General features: G+C 41.4%; 1 protein-coding gene across 1 annotated transcript in view; it reads left to right on the forward strand.

The window, feature by feature from the left end:
• Positions 1–7,866, forward strand: part of ATP6V1B2 (ATPase H+ transporting V1 subunit B2) — a 29,168-nt gene extending 21,302 nt beyond the window's left edge. The window contains exons 11-14 of the mRNA XM_056118938.1: positions 820–902; positions 2,650–2,754; positions 3,961–4,090; positions 6,461–7,866. Coding sequence (XP_055974913.1) covers positions 820–902; positions 2,650–2,754; positions 3,961–4,090; positions 6,461–6,600 — 458 coding nt within the window. The 3' untranslated portion in view covers positions 6,601–7,866. The remainder of the gene's footprint in view (positions 1–819; positions 903–2,649; positions 2,755–3,960; positions 4,091–6,460) is intronic.
• The last annotated feature ends 7,077 nt before the right edge of the window (positions 7,867–14,943 follow it).

Consider the following 14,943-nt stretch of genomic DNA (forward strand, 5'->3'; position numbering starts at 1 on the left):
CCAGGAATAACCCCTGAGCACTGCAGGTGAGGTCCAACACCCCCACCCCCCAGAATTTCTCTGTGTGCTTGGGGTGACTCCTGGGTGAGATTCTTCATGTATACCTATTGTGACTTACATGTCTTCACCTCACTTACTAAGGATTACTTTATAAGATATTTCATAAATAGAAAGAATTGTTCTTGGAGCCTTACGTAAATTAACTCAGCAACTTTGCAGTGAATGCTCAATTCTGAATCACAGAGACATCATTAGGAAGTGATAGCTTTGGAACCCAGTAAGAATTCATAATTCACGTAAATTGGTACTACACTGTACTTCTCTGATACAAGATTAATTTATTCCAAGGAAGTAATTGCAATGTTACTTATATCTGATTGAACAGATTCAGAAATGTTGCCTTGTGTAGCCTTTTGTTGGTGCTGCTTTTGCTTTGTACCTTTCTCATATTTTCCATTGAAATGTTATATTTTGATACGTTGAAGTTCCCTTTGGCTAGTTGCTGCCATGTGTGATAGCACAGATACAGAACTTTTTGTTAGTTTGTTTTTTGGTATGGAGCCATACCCACATACCCAACAGTGTTCAGGGCTCAGTCATGAATATTTGATGCCAGGGATTGAACCAGTGTCAGGACTTGTCAGGCAAGCACGCTGCCTGCTGTACTGTTCCTTCAGCCCCAAGTACAGAACTTAATCCATCATCATAGAAAACTATTTTACATAGCACTGTTCTAGGTAATGCTGTAAGATGTACTTCTCTGGGTTTGGTCATATGGGATGGCCACTTTAAATAATGTCAGTTATCTTGCTTTGATAGATATCACACACCCCATCCCAGACTTGACTGGATATATCACAGAGGGGCAGATCTATGTGGACCGCCAGCTGCACAACAGACAGGTATTTCACCAGGAAGATGTCCTGGAGCTCACAGCTTAGTTTCACGGACTTCTTAGTGACTTTTGACTTTTTGTTCTTAGGACTTTGTTTAGAATTTATGAATTTGAATTGTTTTTATTTTTGGTTTTGGGGTCACGCCTGGCTTTGTGCTCAAGGATAATTCCTGGCAGGCTCAGGAGACCATTTGGGGTGCTGGGTATTGAACTAGGTTAGCTGTGTGCAAGTCAAATGCCCTATCCATTGTACTATCTCTTTGGCCCCAAATTGAATGGTTTTTAATATGTCTGTAAAAATAATCCCTTCTTTGTATTGAAACCATGGTATGGATACAAGCAAAGAATTAAATTTTTACTTTCATTTCTTTTTAGGCTGGGGAGATAGCTCAAAGAGCTGGAGCACGTGCTTGGTGTATGGGACCCCCAGATTTGACACCTGGTACCTCATGGTCCACCCCAAGTACTCCTAGGAGTGACCCCCAATTACTGGGTGTGGCCCTGCACCTCCCCCTCCCTCCAAAATAAGATTTTATTTAATCTTTTTTTAATTGCATCACCGTGAGCTACAGTTATAAAACTTTCATGTTTGAGTCGCAAAATGATTGAACACCCATTCCTCTACCACATACATTTTCCATCACCAATGTCCCCAGTATCCCTCCCCTGCCCTCCTACCCCTCCCCCGCCTCTATGACAATTTCCCTTGTATCCTCTCTACTTACGGGTATTATGGTTTGCAATATTGATGATGAAAAGCCATCATGTTTGGTCCTTTATCTACTTTAAGCATACAAAGCAAGATTTTTTTTTGTTTCTCTTGTACTTTAAAATGAGTCTGTTGTCTCAAAGAAAGTCTTTGTTTTTTTATATTCCATAATATTATTAACTGTCTTGTTATTAATAAAAAATGAGTATTTGACACTTTTTAAAAATACAGATGGCAGTCTCTAATGCCAGCTTTTAGGTGAAAATGTTTTTTTTTTTTCTTTCTTTTTGGGTCACACCTGGCGATGCACAGGGGTTACTCCCGATTCCTGCATTCAGGAATTACTCCTGGCGGTGCTCAGGGGACCATATGGGATGCTGGGACTCGAACCCGGGTCGGCCGCATGCAAGGCAAACGCCCTACCTGCTGTGCTATCGCTCCAGCCCGAAAGTGTTCATTTTTAATGTATTTGATTTTATGGGTTAGAGTACAGTAGATTTGCTACTCTTAACAGCGTAGACTGAAGATTCATGGTGTTTCCAGTATCATCTTGTATGTATTTTTGTTGTTGTTGTTTTGAGGAGACACAGCTGGCTCTATGTGCAGGGATCACTCCTGGCAGGGTCTGGGGACCATATTGGGTTAAGGTACAAGGCAGGCACCCTACCCATGGTATTATTGTTCCAGCCCTCATACTTTTATTTTGAGGGAGGGCCTGGGGACATAGGTCAACCAGGCGGGGCAGATCAGTACTAGACCTGAAGATGCCACAGTGCTTGGGAGACAATGTGGTGTCAGGAATTGAACCAGAGTCCCGGCACCCCGCTCCCCCAGAACTTGTACTATTTTTAAATGTAACTTTTTGGAGATTTGACTCTCAAGAAATAGTCCATCGTAAAGAGTGTTTCTCTCTACCCAGGAAAACAGCTTATCTAGGAAACAGGTGCAACATTTCTTTTTGTAAAGAGATAATACTGAGTTTCAGAATGCTGCTTTACTATGGTAATGACTGAATTCTTTACTAAAATATTTTCTTCTCCCTAAGATATACCCACCTATTAATGTGCTCCCCTCGTTATCACGGTTAATGAAGTCTGCTATCGGAGAAGGCATGACCAGAAAGGATCATGCTGATGTATCTAACCAGCTGGTATGTGGATTCTCATAAAAATGGTGTTTAAAATAATGAATGCCTTGGGATTTATTTTTCCCTTTGACTTTTTTCATCTAAGTAGAATTATAGTTTAGGACAGATATTGATGTCCTCCAAGATTTGAAATCATGCTCAGAATTCTGAGTAGTTCCAAAATAAATAAGCCATAAATAAACCATAAGATTGCTTTTACATTTTTGTTAGTAACTGTAATAATAATTTTAAAGTTCTTAGATGTGTACTCAGATACTTCTTAACATACTAAGTAATCACATAACACTAAAATTAATGAAATTTTTGTAATTATGACGTTGTATACTAACACAAAGGAAATTACTTTGAATCATAACGTAGAAAAGCTATACCTACAGATACCACAAATTTATAAATTATATTTATATATATATATTTTTTTTATGACATCTTATTGTCTTATTCCTACTTTGGACAAACTTGCAGGCTATCGAATGTAGCCTGCCCACAGGGCAGAGTCTGGCAAACTCCCCGTGGCCTACCAAATATGCCAAATACCAGTAACAATGATGGGTCTCATTCTCCTAAATAGCCTTGAATATAATCTCAGGGCTAGGATGAAAGAGACGTTACTGGGGCCTGCTCGAGGCAATCGACGAATAACAGGATGATGAAATGAAAATGAAAATAGAACCTGGCAATGGGTTTTTCTTTAAGTTCTCATTTCCTTGTGTCTTTCAAATGTAAGCGCATCAAGGCATTGAAGAGATGTGAATTTTTTGTAGTTTAGTAACATTTACTACATGACTGAGATTCCCTTTCTAAGAAGCTATTTAATAAAATTCCAGTCCTTTCCGTATGAGCTCTGGGAATATTGCTTGCAGGTAATGAGAAATTGCTGGAGAAGACAGCCTCATAGCCCCGACCACATTACTGTTTATAAAACTCTTGGTGTGTGTGACATAAAGTACTTTTTATTTACAGAAATAGGGGTGGGGGGGAGGAAGTGGTGGAGAAAGAAAGGACATGGGCAGATCGCTCAGATAAAGAACAACTCTCATTTATAAAATTTTGTGTTTGGTTTGGCTTTTCTTTTTTGGGTCACATCTGCCCACACTCAGGTGATCGTATGGGATACCAGGGATCAAGCTTAAACTTATATTGCCCTGGCCTCATTTTTAAAAGTTCCAGTCTCTGATTCTCTCTGACCATATAAACCTTCTGTTTTAGTATGCCTGCTATGCGATTGGTAAAGATGTACAGGCCATGAAAGCTGTAGTTGGAGAAGAAGCTCTTACCTCAGATGATCTTCTTTACTTGGAATTTCTGCAGAAGTTTGAGAGGAACTTCATTGCTCAGGGTAAGATGAGCATGTTCTTGCAAACATAGACTCTTAAATAATTTTTTGTTCTGTATGTGTGGGGGGTGGGGGGGTGGGGTTTGGGCTGGTGGGGTGTTGGGCTCTAAGAGAACTTACATTGGTCTCCCTACAGTGCCTTTCTGGTTACCAGGAATGTTCTTGCAAGTGCCTGTCACATGTGTGCAGAGGCCTTTCCCCTCTGCTTTACAATTTTTTTTCTCCCTTACGTTCTCACATCCAGCCCCATTGCTCTGCAGCCTTGGTTATAAATCATCCTCCTTCTCTGCAATTATCTCCTTTGACTGGGTGGGGGTGATGGTTAGGATTTTCTGATTTTTCTCTTTCTACGCCCATTTCTAATTTACCTTTCTGTTGCTTAAAAGAGCTTGTTTGGGGGTTCTAGCAGGGAGCACAGTTAGTCATGTACCCTCAACCAAAGAACAGTCCATCTTTATTCTGGGAAGACCCACCGCTTCAACCTCGTGCACAGCGTTGGGAGGGCTGCGGTCAGGGAGGAAGGGGACAGCCCTCCTCACCAGCCAGCTCAGCCAAACCAACCTTGCCTGTGTCACTGCGAGATTATTCTCACTTCCCCTCTCGGCTGTGTGTGTTCCCAAAGCTTAAGTTAACTGTTCTTACTTTCCTTGTGCTGTTGACTGAGTCATGTGTGATGCTGTCTCTTTAAAGCTCTTTTCCACATCTCCAACTTGAGTACTCCCTCATGATCAGCATGGTCAGAAATAACAGGATTTTCCAGACTTAACTGCTTGCGTGACAATTTCCTTTCCAGTTTCTGTTACCGACATGATCTTTGTCAGTTATTGGGTATTAGTCTTAGTCTTCTTCATTTATTTTCCAGTGGTCATATATTTTTTTCATTAGTCTCGTGTTTTAAAATACACTGTTTTGAACCAAAGATGTAGCTCAAAGAGTCAGAGCTCCTGCCTCTCGTGTAGGAGGCCTGAGATTGATCCCTGCACCACCTGGCACCTAAGCACCACCACAAGTCGTCCCCCAGCACCACAATGTGTGACCCAGGGACCAAGAAAGAATTAAACATCCCGTTTTGTTTTTAATCTCCATTAAGAGAGATTAAAAACTTAATCTCCACTACCTTAAGCCAGTGTTTCTTGAGTTTTAATGTGCTTCTGAATCAACTAGTGTTTATTAGTAATACAGATTCTGATTTGGATGAACCAGAGACTTTGTTGTTTTCACTTTTGCTTTTTGGGCCCCACTCAGCTCTGCTCAGGGCTTGCTCCTGGCAGTGCTTGGGGACCAACCGTATGCAGTGCTGGGATTCAAGCCCAGGTCAACTGCATGCAAGACAAGCATCTTTCTGCTAAACTGTCTCTCTGGCCCTAAGATTTCTGTGTTTTATAACCCGTTCCTAGGTGATGTTAAAACTGACCACAATCTCAGTTTTATCATACTTGGAACCTTAATGCTAGTCCAGATCTCTATGCCGTTCTTTAGTATGCCATTAGTGCTTTTATTATTTACCAGTTTTTCTAATTTACTGTAGACCTCTGCCAGGTAAGGTTATTGCTAATTTTATGCTAACCCTACTAAAAAAGAAATCTATATTGATTTCCATGACATGTCATAGGGTTTTCAAGCAGGTTTTCTTGATCCCTGCCAAGACTGGCACTGCCACTGATGTTCTATTTTGAAATAATAGATCACGCTGCAGAGTTAAGATTCGTATGCTTTTCTCTTTAAGTTTTTTAATAGCATTGAATTCCTGAGAGTACATGCAATTTTAGGATTTTATTCAATTCTGGACATAAGTAATTAAAAGTTAAGGTTTTGTGTTGTTGAGAAAATAGCCCAGAACTCTTAAATGCTCTGGTTCTGTACTTAATAATATTTATTTGTAGGATAAGGATAATTCTGATACTAAAAATAGTAAGGCTCTTAAAAACTAACGAAAACCCAGTTGGCATGTAAGACTCCCTAAGTCTGTACTTCCTCACATTTACCCACTGTTCTGGGGAAACTGCCTTCCCCTTCTCCCTTTCCGCTCCCTGCCCCCCCCGCCCGCCCCCGAATTTATCTCTGGGCAAACTGGATCTTGCCTGCATTGCATGGTCCCACTCAGTGAGTCAAAAACACACATGCATACATATACACACTAAATGGTTATCTCCCCCCTTTTTTGATTCATGGTGCTTTTTTGTCTATACCCTTATTTTCAGTTGTGTTTTGTTTCTGGAGACCTTACTGCTTTGTTACTTTTCTTTTTTATACTTTGTGTATACAACTGTGGTCACTTAACAGAATAGGTCATAACGCTTTTTAAAAAGCCTTTACTCATTCCTTTACTCATTCCTTTTGCCTTTACTCATTCCTTTTCAAATGTGTTGTCAGGTCCATATGAAAATCGCACCGTCTATGAGACTTTGGACATTGGCTGGCAGCTGCTCCGAATCTTCCCCAAAGAAATGCTGAAGAGAATCCCTCAGAGCACCCTGAGCGAATTTTACCCTCGAGACTCCGCGAAACATTAGCTGCTACTTCATGGCTGATTCTTGTGAAATACTGGTTCTGTTTTCTTTATTCCTTTTGCACTCCCATCCCCATCTTTGTGTTGGAGTTTACTGTGTTACCCTGTAATTAAAAACAGAATAGGTAACATTGTGCCAGTGTTGCAATGTTTTAAATAGCTAACAGACTTTAAAATATTCCCTGTTCAGAAAACCTGGATGTTAGGAGCTTTGTTCAGAGTAGCTGCAGGGATGGAGGTGAAGTTTTCTTTGTGTGTGAGAGTGTGAGAGTGTGTGTGTGTGTGTGTGGTGGTGGTGGTATAGTCACTCACCTAATAATGTCCTCGTTACTTGGGTCTCCTAAACCTTAACATCCAGCTCCCTCAAGAGTATTTCTACCTGAACTTTATAATGCTTTGACATCCAAAATAGACGTGAGACCAGGTTTGAAAGAAGCCTCCTCTGACGGCTCCGAGCAATGATGTTTGAATTGAGGGGTGCCTCTCTGTGTGCTCCGAGCTGATGGTTTTTATTCTCCACCGGTTCTTTCCTATTTAATGAGTAGATGAGAAAAGGAGCTTCCTTTTCCTCTTTTCTAGTAGGTCTGAGTCGGGACTCCTGTGACTTACGTTCTCCCTCCCTGTTGGTTAACAGAATCATGCAGCTTTTGCACAGCTGAAACTGCTTGGATGGTAAATGCCTTTTCTTGATCCTTGCTGGGTTTCCATTCAGAGGAATTGCATAATTTAATAATAGTATTGTTGCTTGGAAAGAATTGGGCTGTAATTTAAAAAAATGAGAACCTTTGTCCTGCGTTCTGACATGTTAACAGAGGATATAAGCTCATCCTTGTTTCTGTGAGATACGGAAGGCTTAGTGGGAAGGAGAAAGCACTTCTGCTTTTGGATATTTTAAACTCTGTTAGGGAGCAGCCTTTGGAAAACCCCCTCTTTGGCTCTGCTTTCTGACCTCGCTGCCTCTTCAAGGTATTTTTGTGACGCAAGTGGTAGCATTGAGAAGCTTTAGCATTTTAATTCATGCTCCCTCGTGCTATGAACCTTAAGCCGTCTTCTCTGCTCGCCTGCCAGATCGCCTGACCCGTCTCCTTGTGTTGTTACTTGAGTGCAATAGCAACTTCTCTACTCTGTGCATTCCATCTTTCAAGTTGTGTAAAGTTCTTCACGTTTTCTCTTAAGGGGTGGGGATGGTGTCAGCATGATTATATTTTAATGTAGAAAATGTGACATCTGGATATAAAATGAAAATAAACTATAAATTAAATGGAAGTTACCTAAAATGAGTCTGTGTCTTTTCACTAGAAAAGCAAGAGCAGTCAGCACATATGCAATACAGAATAAATTTTGGTTCCGTTTTGATCATAACTGTTAATAACAACAAAAACCCTTGTTATAGGGACACAACCCAGGTTTTCTATCCTCTGTTTTTCAGACCGTCCTTCCATGCTTTTTTTCAGTAATATCTTTTCCAGTTTAATGCCTAGTTTGATCAAGGCTAAAACGCACTACAGGCATTCTTTGTTTCAAACATTGTCAGGTGTTTAGGCTAGAGAGGTAGTAATAGTGAGTAAGGTGCTTGCCTCATAGGAGTCTGACCTGCGTGTGGTCCCCCGAGCTTACCAAAAGTGATCCCTGATTGCAGAGCCAGAAATAAGCCCTGAGCACAGCTGGAGTGGTCCAAAACCAAAGCGAAGTAAAATTGCATTTTCAGGATATTTGAATCTGTCTCCAGAACCTATCTGTCATGAATGAAAAAGGATGCATTACATACTGGGAAAAAAATCCATACCAGAACTAACCAAAACTTCAAATCTGAAGTGGATATTCAATATATAAAGTAAACATGCTGTTTATACAGCACCAGAGTATGGAATTATAGTGGCCTACTATCTCTCCTTCCCCCTTCATTTTTAGATAATTTTTAGGAGCACTAGAGGAAACAGCCCAGTTGTGGCAAGAACTAGGTAGACCTGGATTCTGATTCTACTAACTGGACTCAGTCATTTAATAAGCTTGAATTTGTAAGCTTATATTTCTCTTTGGTTTATTGTAAGTATTCCGAGATGTTGCATGTAAGATGCTTTGTACATTTGGTTATTACTCATACATAATCCTCAGGTAGAACTCTAGGTGGTATTAAAGAGCACTCTTACTATTTTTCACTGAGAAACTTTCCCTGGAATACTTTCAGTACACCAGTGACATCTAATTAAAGGACTGGTTCAAATGATTCTTTAATATGGACTCTAATTTTGGTCAATTTTGTTGTTGTTGTTAAGAAACTTAACATTACAGGAGTGATCCCAAGCACAGAGGTGGGAGTAAGTACCCCCAGCACTACCAGGCATGGTCCATACTCCTCCACTCCCCAAAAAAGGGAAAGAATTTTTTCATTTCAGTTGACTTAAACATCTTTGAGTGGTGCTACCAGAGCACTAGTACAGGAACCAGGGTGCAGGACTTGCATGTGACTGCCCTTGGTTCAACCATTGGCACCGCAGAGCCCTAGCAGCACCACATCCTTAGGTCTTTGTATTGAACTGCTTTCCCATTTGGCCAAGAATTGCCAGTCGGTAGCCCTGGGCCTCCTGAGCACCATTTGGGAGAACCCCCTCCCCCATCCCACCAGGCCAAATGAAAGTATTGGATGGTGAACAGGTATGTCCCCAGTATCTCCAAGCTAACTGATTTGTTAAATATTTATTGACTACAGTTGACTGTGACTTGAGTTGGAAAGTTTGTGTAACGGAAAAAATGTTTTCAGACTAAGATAATAAATAACTCACTAAGATGTTTAATTTTCAGCAAGTAGAGAGTGTAAGATTTGTCAGATCAACACAGTGTCTGCTTTTAAAATTGAACTTTTCTACCAGTAGGGAAAGATTTTGTAATATAGTACTGGGGAAAAACAAAAAATAGTTCCCCAGACTAAACCGAAAAGAAGCCATTATCAGGATGACTTTTGTTTGTGTTGGGGTTTTGGCCATACCCTTCAGTTCTCAGGGACTACTGATTGCTCTGTGCTTTAGAGTTAACTCCTGGTGGTACTCAGGACCATATGGTACCAGGGATCAAACCTGGGCCTCCTGCATGAAGAGTATGCTCTCAGCCCATTGAGCTATCTCTGCAGCCCACAAGTTGATTACTGGAGGAAAATTATCTTTTGTAGAAAACCAAAAAGTAGGAAGAAATGAGGTTTTGTTCATTTTTTAAAAAATAAAAGTCATATTCTTTGTGCTAAAGTACATGTTTTTCATGCAGGAGGATTCGATTTGATCTTTGATATCACATAGTCTCCCAAGAACATTGAGCCCAGAGTTGTCCCTGAGCGCCACTGGATGTGACCCTCCCCCCCAAAAGAAAAAATCATGTTCCTTTCTCAGCTATTGACTATATTTATTCCAAACCATTTTTCCAGTTTGGGGTTGAACCACCTGCCTATTACTCAAGCAAGCCACATGCTTCCTCAGCTGCCCCCTTTTCCAAATAAAGTGGTAACAGTGAGTAGGTGGTTAGATGCAGTAAGAAATCCCTTCCAGTGACTAATCAACCAGTCAGCAAGAGTGGCAAACCTGCCTGGAAAAATTTAAAAACTTGTCATTTGGGTAACCAAGGAATTGTTGATTCTTCTTGATCAGTCTAAGGGAAAGCTGCCTATAGTTCTCGCTGAGCCTGAGGGCGTAGACTAAACCAGAATTTTCTAAGTCCCTGAATATCCCTAAAGTAGAACCCGTGGTTGTATTATGCATGACAGGCCACTTTTCCAAATACATTCTATAAATTTAATAAAACTGGGCCAGTGAGATAATACAGCAGGTAGGTGCTTGCCTTGGATGTGATCAACCACCTGGGTTTGATTCCTGGCACCCATCATGGTCCCCTGAGCACAGAGCAGAGCCAAGAGTAAGCCTAGAGCACTGCTGGGTATGGCCCGAAAACAAATCAGCAACAAGAAATTGTGATTTGTTCAGGGCCACTTAAGGAAAGACAGAACCTGAGTTAGAATCTGGGCCTTTAAAACTGTTTCAGGGGTTACGAAAACTGGTCTGTGGTTGGAACTAACCACAAATGTGTGTGCAGCTGAGGGTAGGTAAGATAGAGAAGAGACCATTATGACAATAATAGCTAGGAATGATCACACTGGACAAGAGCTGAAGGTTAAGAGTAGGTAAGATATATTTTGGAAAACCTTTCAGTATCAATATTGCAAACCACAGTACCCAGAAGGAGAGAGAGAAGAAAAGCGCCTGCCATGGAGGCAGGTGGGGGAGGGGGGGTGATGGAGGGAACCTGGGGACACTGGTGCAGGGATGGGTATTGGAACACTGACTGAAATCCAATCATGAACAGCTTTGTGGAAAAAAAAATTTTTTTTTAAATAGTGCTCTTCTCATAGCATCATATTAACATCCATGTCACACCATTAACTGAAGTAACGGGGGCTGGAGTGATGATACAGTGGGTAGGGCATTTGCCTTGCAGGCAAGTTGACACTTTTTCGATCTCCAGCATCCCATATGATCCCGCCAGGAGTAATTCCTGAGTGCAGAGCCAGGAGTAATCCCTGTGCATTGCTGGGTGTGAGCCAAAAAGCCAAAGGAAAAAAACTGAAATAACATCCACGAATTCCAAATGCTCTGGAAATCAAGGTACTATATTGTGACTACAACGTTTTAGTGTTGTGTAAAACAGTGCTATCATGAATGTAAATAAGTGGTCCAAATGGGCAAGCATCAAAGTTGCAGTGTGGAGAATAGGATTATACATGCAGAAAATAGCCTTAATGCTTTTTATTTATTAATTTTTTTTGGCAGTACAGTCAGTTTATTGAAAGAAAGTCCACTGGTCAGACACAGCACAAGCCTCCAAAGAGAGGCCCATCTAACATTCTTTTTTTAAAAAAAAATCTTTTAAGTTGAATCACAATGAAATAGTTACAAAGTTGTTCATGATTGAACTTAAGTCATATCATGTTCCAACACCCAGCCCTTTACCACCATAATGTTCCCAGTCTCCCTCCCTCCCACTCTACCCCCTGCCTCTATAGCAGTCACTTTTATTCTCTCCCTCCCCCCCCACCCCCGCCACACACACACATACACTGTCTTTTGGACATTATGGTTTTTAATACAGTGCTGAAAGGTTATCATGTATATCCCTTTACCTGCTTTCAGCACTCCTTGTTCAGAGTGATCATTTCCAGCAATTACTGTCATACTGGTCCCTTCTCTATCTTAACTACCCCCCACCCCACACACACTTGTGGTAGCTTCCAATCATTGACCAGTCCTGGCCAGTCTTGCCTGACCTCTATGAGGCAGCACAGCGGGTAGAGTGTTTGCCTTGCACGCGGCTGCTCCAGGTTTGAGTCCTCTTGTCCTCTTGGAGAGCCCGGCAAGCTACCGAGAGTATCCCACCCGCATGGCAGAGCCTGGCAAGTTCCTTGTGGTGTATTTGATATGCCAAAAAGAGTAACAAGTCTCACAATGGAGACGTTACTGGTGTCTGCTCGAGCAAATCGATGAACTACAGGAGGACCAGGGAGGACTGTGCGATGCATTTTCAGTCCTTGTATTCTTCATTTCCACCAGAGGGCAGCAGCTCTTAGCTAAATTCCAGAAATAGAGTCTTCAGCTATAGCATCAAGAGTTCACTGAATCAGAAAGTATTTTGTTGGGTTTGGTTTTCATTTGCTTTTGCAGAGGAGAGAGGGGCACCCTTAAACCTGTTAATGTACAGATAAATATGGATAAGTTTTAAAGGGGACATGCTGGGCCTGAGTGATAGTACAGCCAGTAGAGCACTTACCTTGGACAAGACTGACCCGGGTTCCGTCCTTGACACCACATGTAATCCCAGGAACCCACCAGGAGTGATCACTAAAGCGCAGAGCCAAGGAAAAGCCCTGAGCACTGCCGGATGTGTCCCAGAAACAAAAACAAAAATAAAGAATGAGAAAAGGGAACGTGCTTTAGTTATAATAAACTCAAACCAAAATTGAGCGCAGGGAGCCCTAACATTGAAACTTAAACTGAAGGTCTGGGTTAGGGCCCTAAGATTTATCTGATATAACTCTCCTGTGATGATGAAAGGCCCTTTTCATCATCTAAAATACAATTTATAGTAAATATGTGTTAGTTCACCTAAGGGATAAACTTCTCTGATGGTGGAAATGTGCTTCCTAAATCAAGATAAAAACTTAATTTTAGCCTTTACCATTTCACATGATAGTGTGCTTGTCTGGACCCCCCTCCCCCCCTCCCCATGTACTTCCACATAATTAACCATCTACCGCTTTGAAGATAAATTCATTTTCTAAATCTTCACTATAAATATTTCTATTTCCTTTGACAATCACTTAATAAGTGATGGAGTTACTCAATTTCTTTAATAACTGAACAGGATTAGTTCCTAAGACAGGGGTCTTTGTTTTTCTATGCTTAGCTCTGAGTTCTCCAAAATGTAGAGTTTCAATCCATGAGGATCAAATTCTATTCTGATCAGGTAGCTGGGACTGGAGTCAAAACACATGGAACATGACCTTTGGGACCATTTCTCATTGGTGCCAAAACTCTGCTTCAAGTCTAGATTACCAGAAACCTCACTATGTCTGAGTTAAAGATATTCTACCTATTCTATTTTTATCTTACCTCACTTTATGCTACTCAACCCTCAGAGGTAATTCTTGTACTAGGACGTTTAATTAACAAATAGTATTCAGGGGTCAGAGTGATAGTACAGCAGGTAGGGTGTTTATCTTGCACTAGGCCAACCTGGGTTTCTGTCAGCTGTTTTTATCAGAGCCCTGGAGGATTGAGGTAATTGCAAACCATGTTTCTATGCTGCTTTCCCTATCCTGTTTTGAGGTCTCAGGACCTGGACCACATGAGGCTGAGCCTTACAGAAGGACACAGAAGGAGGCTCGCGAAAGTATGAGCCAGGACAGAGGCTCCCTCAGCCCACTAAGGGCAAAGGCTGGAAGTTTACTCATTTCTGTGCCATCCAGAGTGACTTGGCTCAGAAAATAAGTGCTTTGTGAAAATACCTAGCAGCACCTGTACATTTGGCCAAGAATTCTGTTAAGATACTAAAACAGGATGTTTTAATCCATTAGGGATAGCATGAAGATTTTGTTTGTTTGTTTGGGGTCCTCACCCAGCAATGGGTTGTTCCTGGCTCTGCAATCACATCACTCCTGGTTTTTCTCTGGGGATTGAACCTAGTAGGCTGCGTGCAATGCAGATGCCCTTCTGACTGTGCTATCACTCTGGCCCTAAGGCATGGAGAAATTTAATCACAGGTTTGTCTGTATGTCATGATTTAGAGAAGAATATGCTTGAGGGGTTATGACCTGAAGCAGTGGGTGTGTCTTGCTGGAGAAGGATTACTACCATAACATGTGGGGCTTCTGTATTTTTGTTTTGAGCCAATAGCCTGCAGGGCTCAGGGGATTATGTAGTGCCAAGGATTGAACCCAGACCTCCTACTTCAGCGTTCACCTCACACCCCCTTTGTGGATTTTTTCAAATAGTTTTAGTTATTATCCAGTTCACCCACTTAAAGTGTGCTATTCACTGATTTCTAAAAGTCATAAGAGTTTGTGAAGCCTTTACCAATTTTAGACTGTTTTTTTATATTCCCTGAAAGAATTGTGCATGTTAGAAATTCCTGTCCATTTCCTCCCTACCAATCCTGGGAAACCACTACACATTTCCCAGGACTTATGATGGGGTTAAGTCCTGATAAATCTGTTACACATTGAAAATAGCATAAGTCAAAGCCAGTGGAAACACCCTTGAGTATCAGTTTTTCACACTTGTCAGGAGAGTGACTGGGAGCTTTGGCTCACTGTTGCCACCCATCATGGCTAGACAGTGCCATCCTAGCACAAGCCTGGGGAAAAGATTAAAACCCCAGGGGCTGGGGAGAGCTGAGTGGCCTGAGAGCATGCTTTGCATGCAGGAGACCTGGGTTTCATCTGTACCTCATGGGTCCCCAGCGCTGCCAGGAAGGACCCCCTATACAGACACAGGAGTAACTTCTGAGCACTTCTGGTTGTGGCTCAAAAACAAAACCATATAAATATATTTCAAAGTTGGACTCACTTCTGAGTGTATATTGCTTCTCACAATTCAAAATTAATCATACATTAAAACTTTGTAAATCTGAGGTCCTCTTTAATCTGTCCCATGGATTTATCATTCTGGATACTACACATGAATGCTATCATACAATATGTTATCATGTATCTTTCTCTGTGTGGACAGACTACATTTTGTTTATTCATTGACATTGGTTTGAGTTGTTTCTATCATGGGGCCCTTTTCTATAATACTGCTATGAATGTCCA

This window comes from Sorex fumeus, unplaced genomic scaffold (assembly GCF_029834395.1).
Source record: "Sorex fumeus unplaced genomic scaffold, SorFum_2.1 ptg000039l, whole genome shotgun sequence".
Lineage (NCBI taxonomy): Eukaryota > Metazoa > Chordata > Mammalia > Eulipotyphla > Soricidae > Sorex > Sorex fumeus.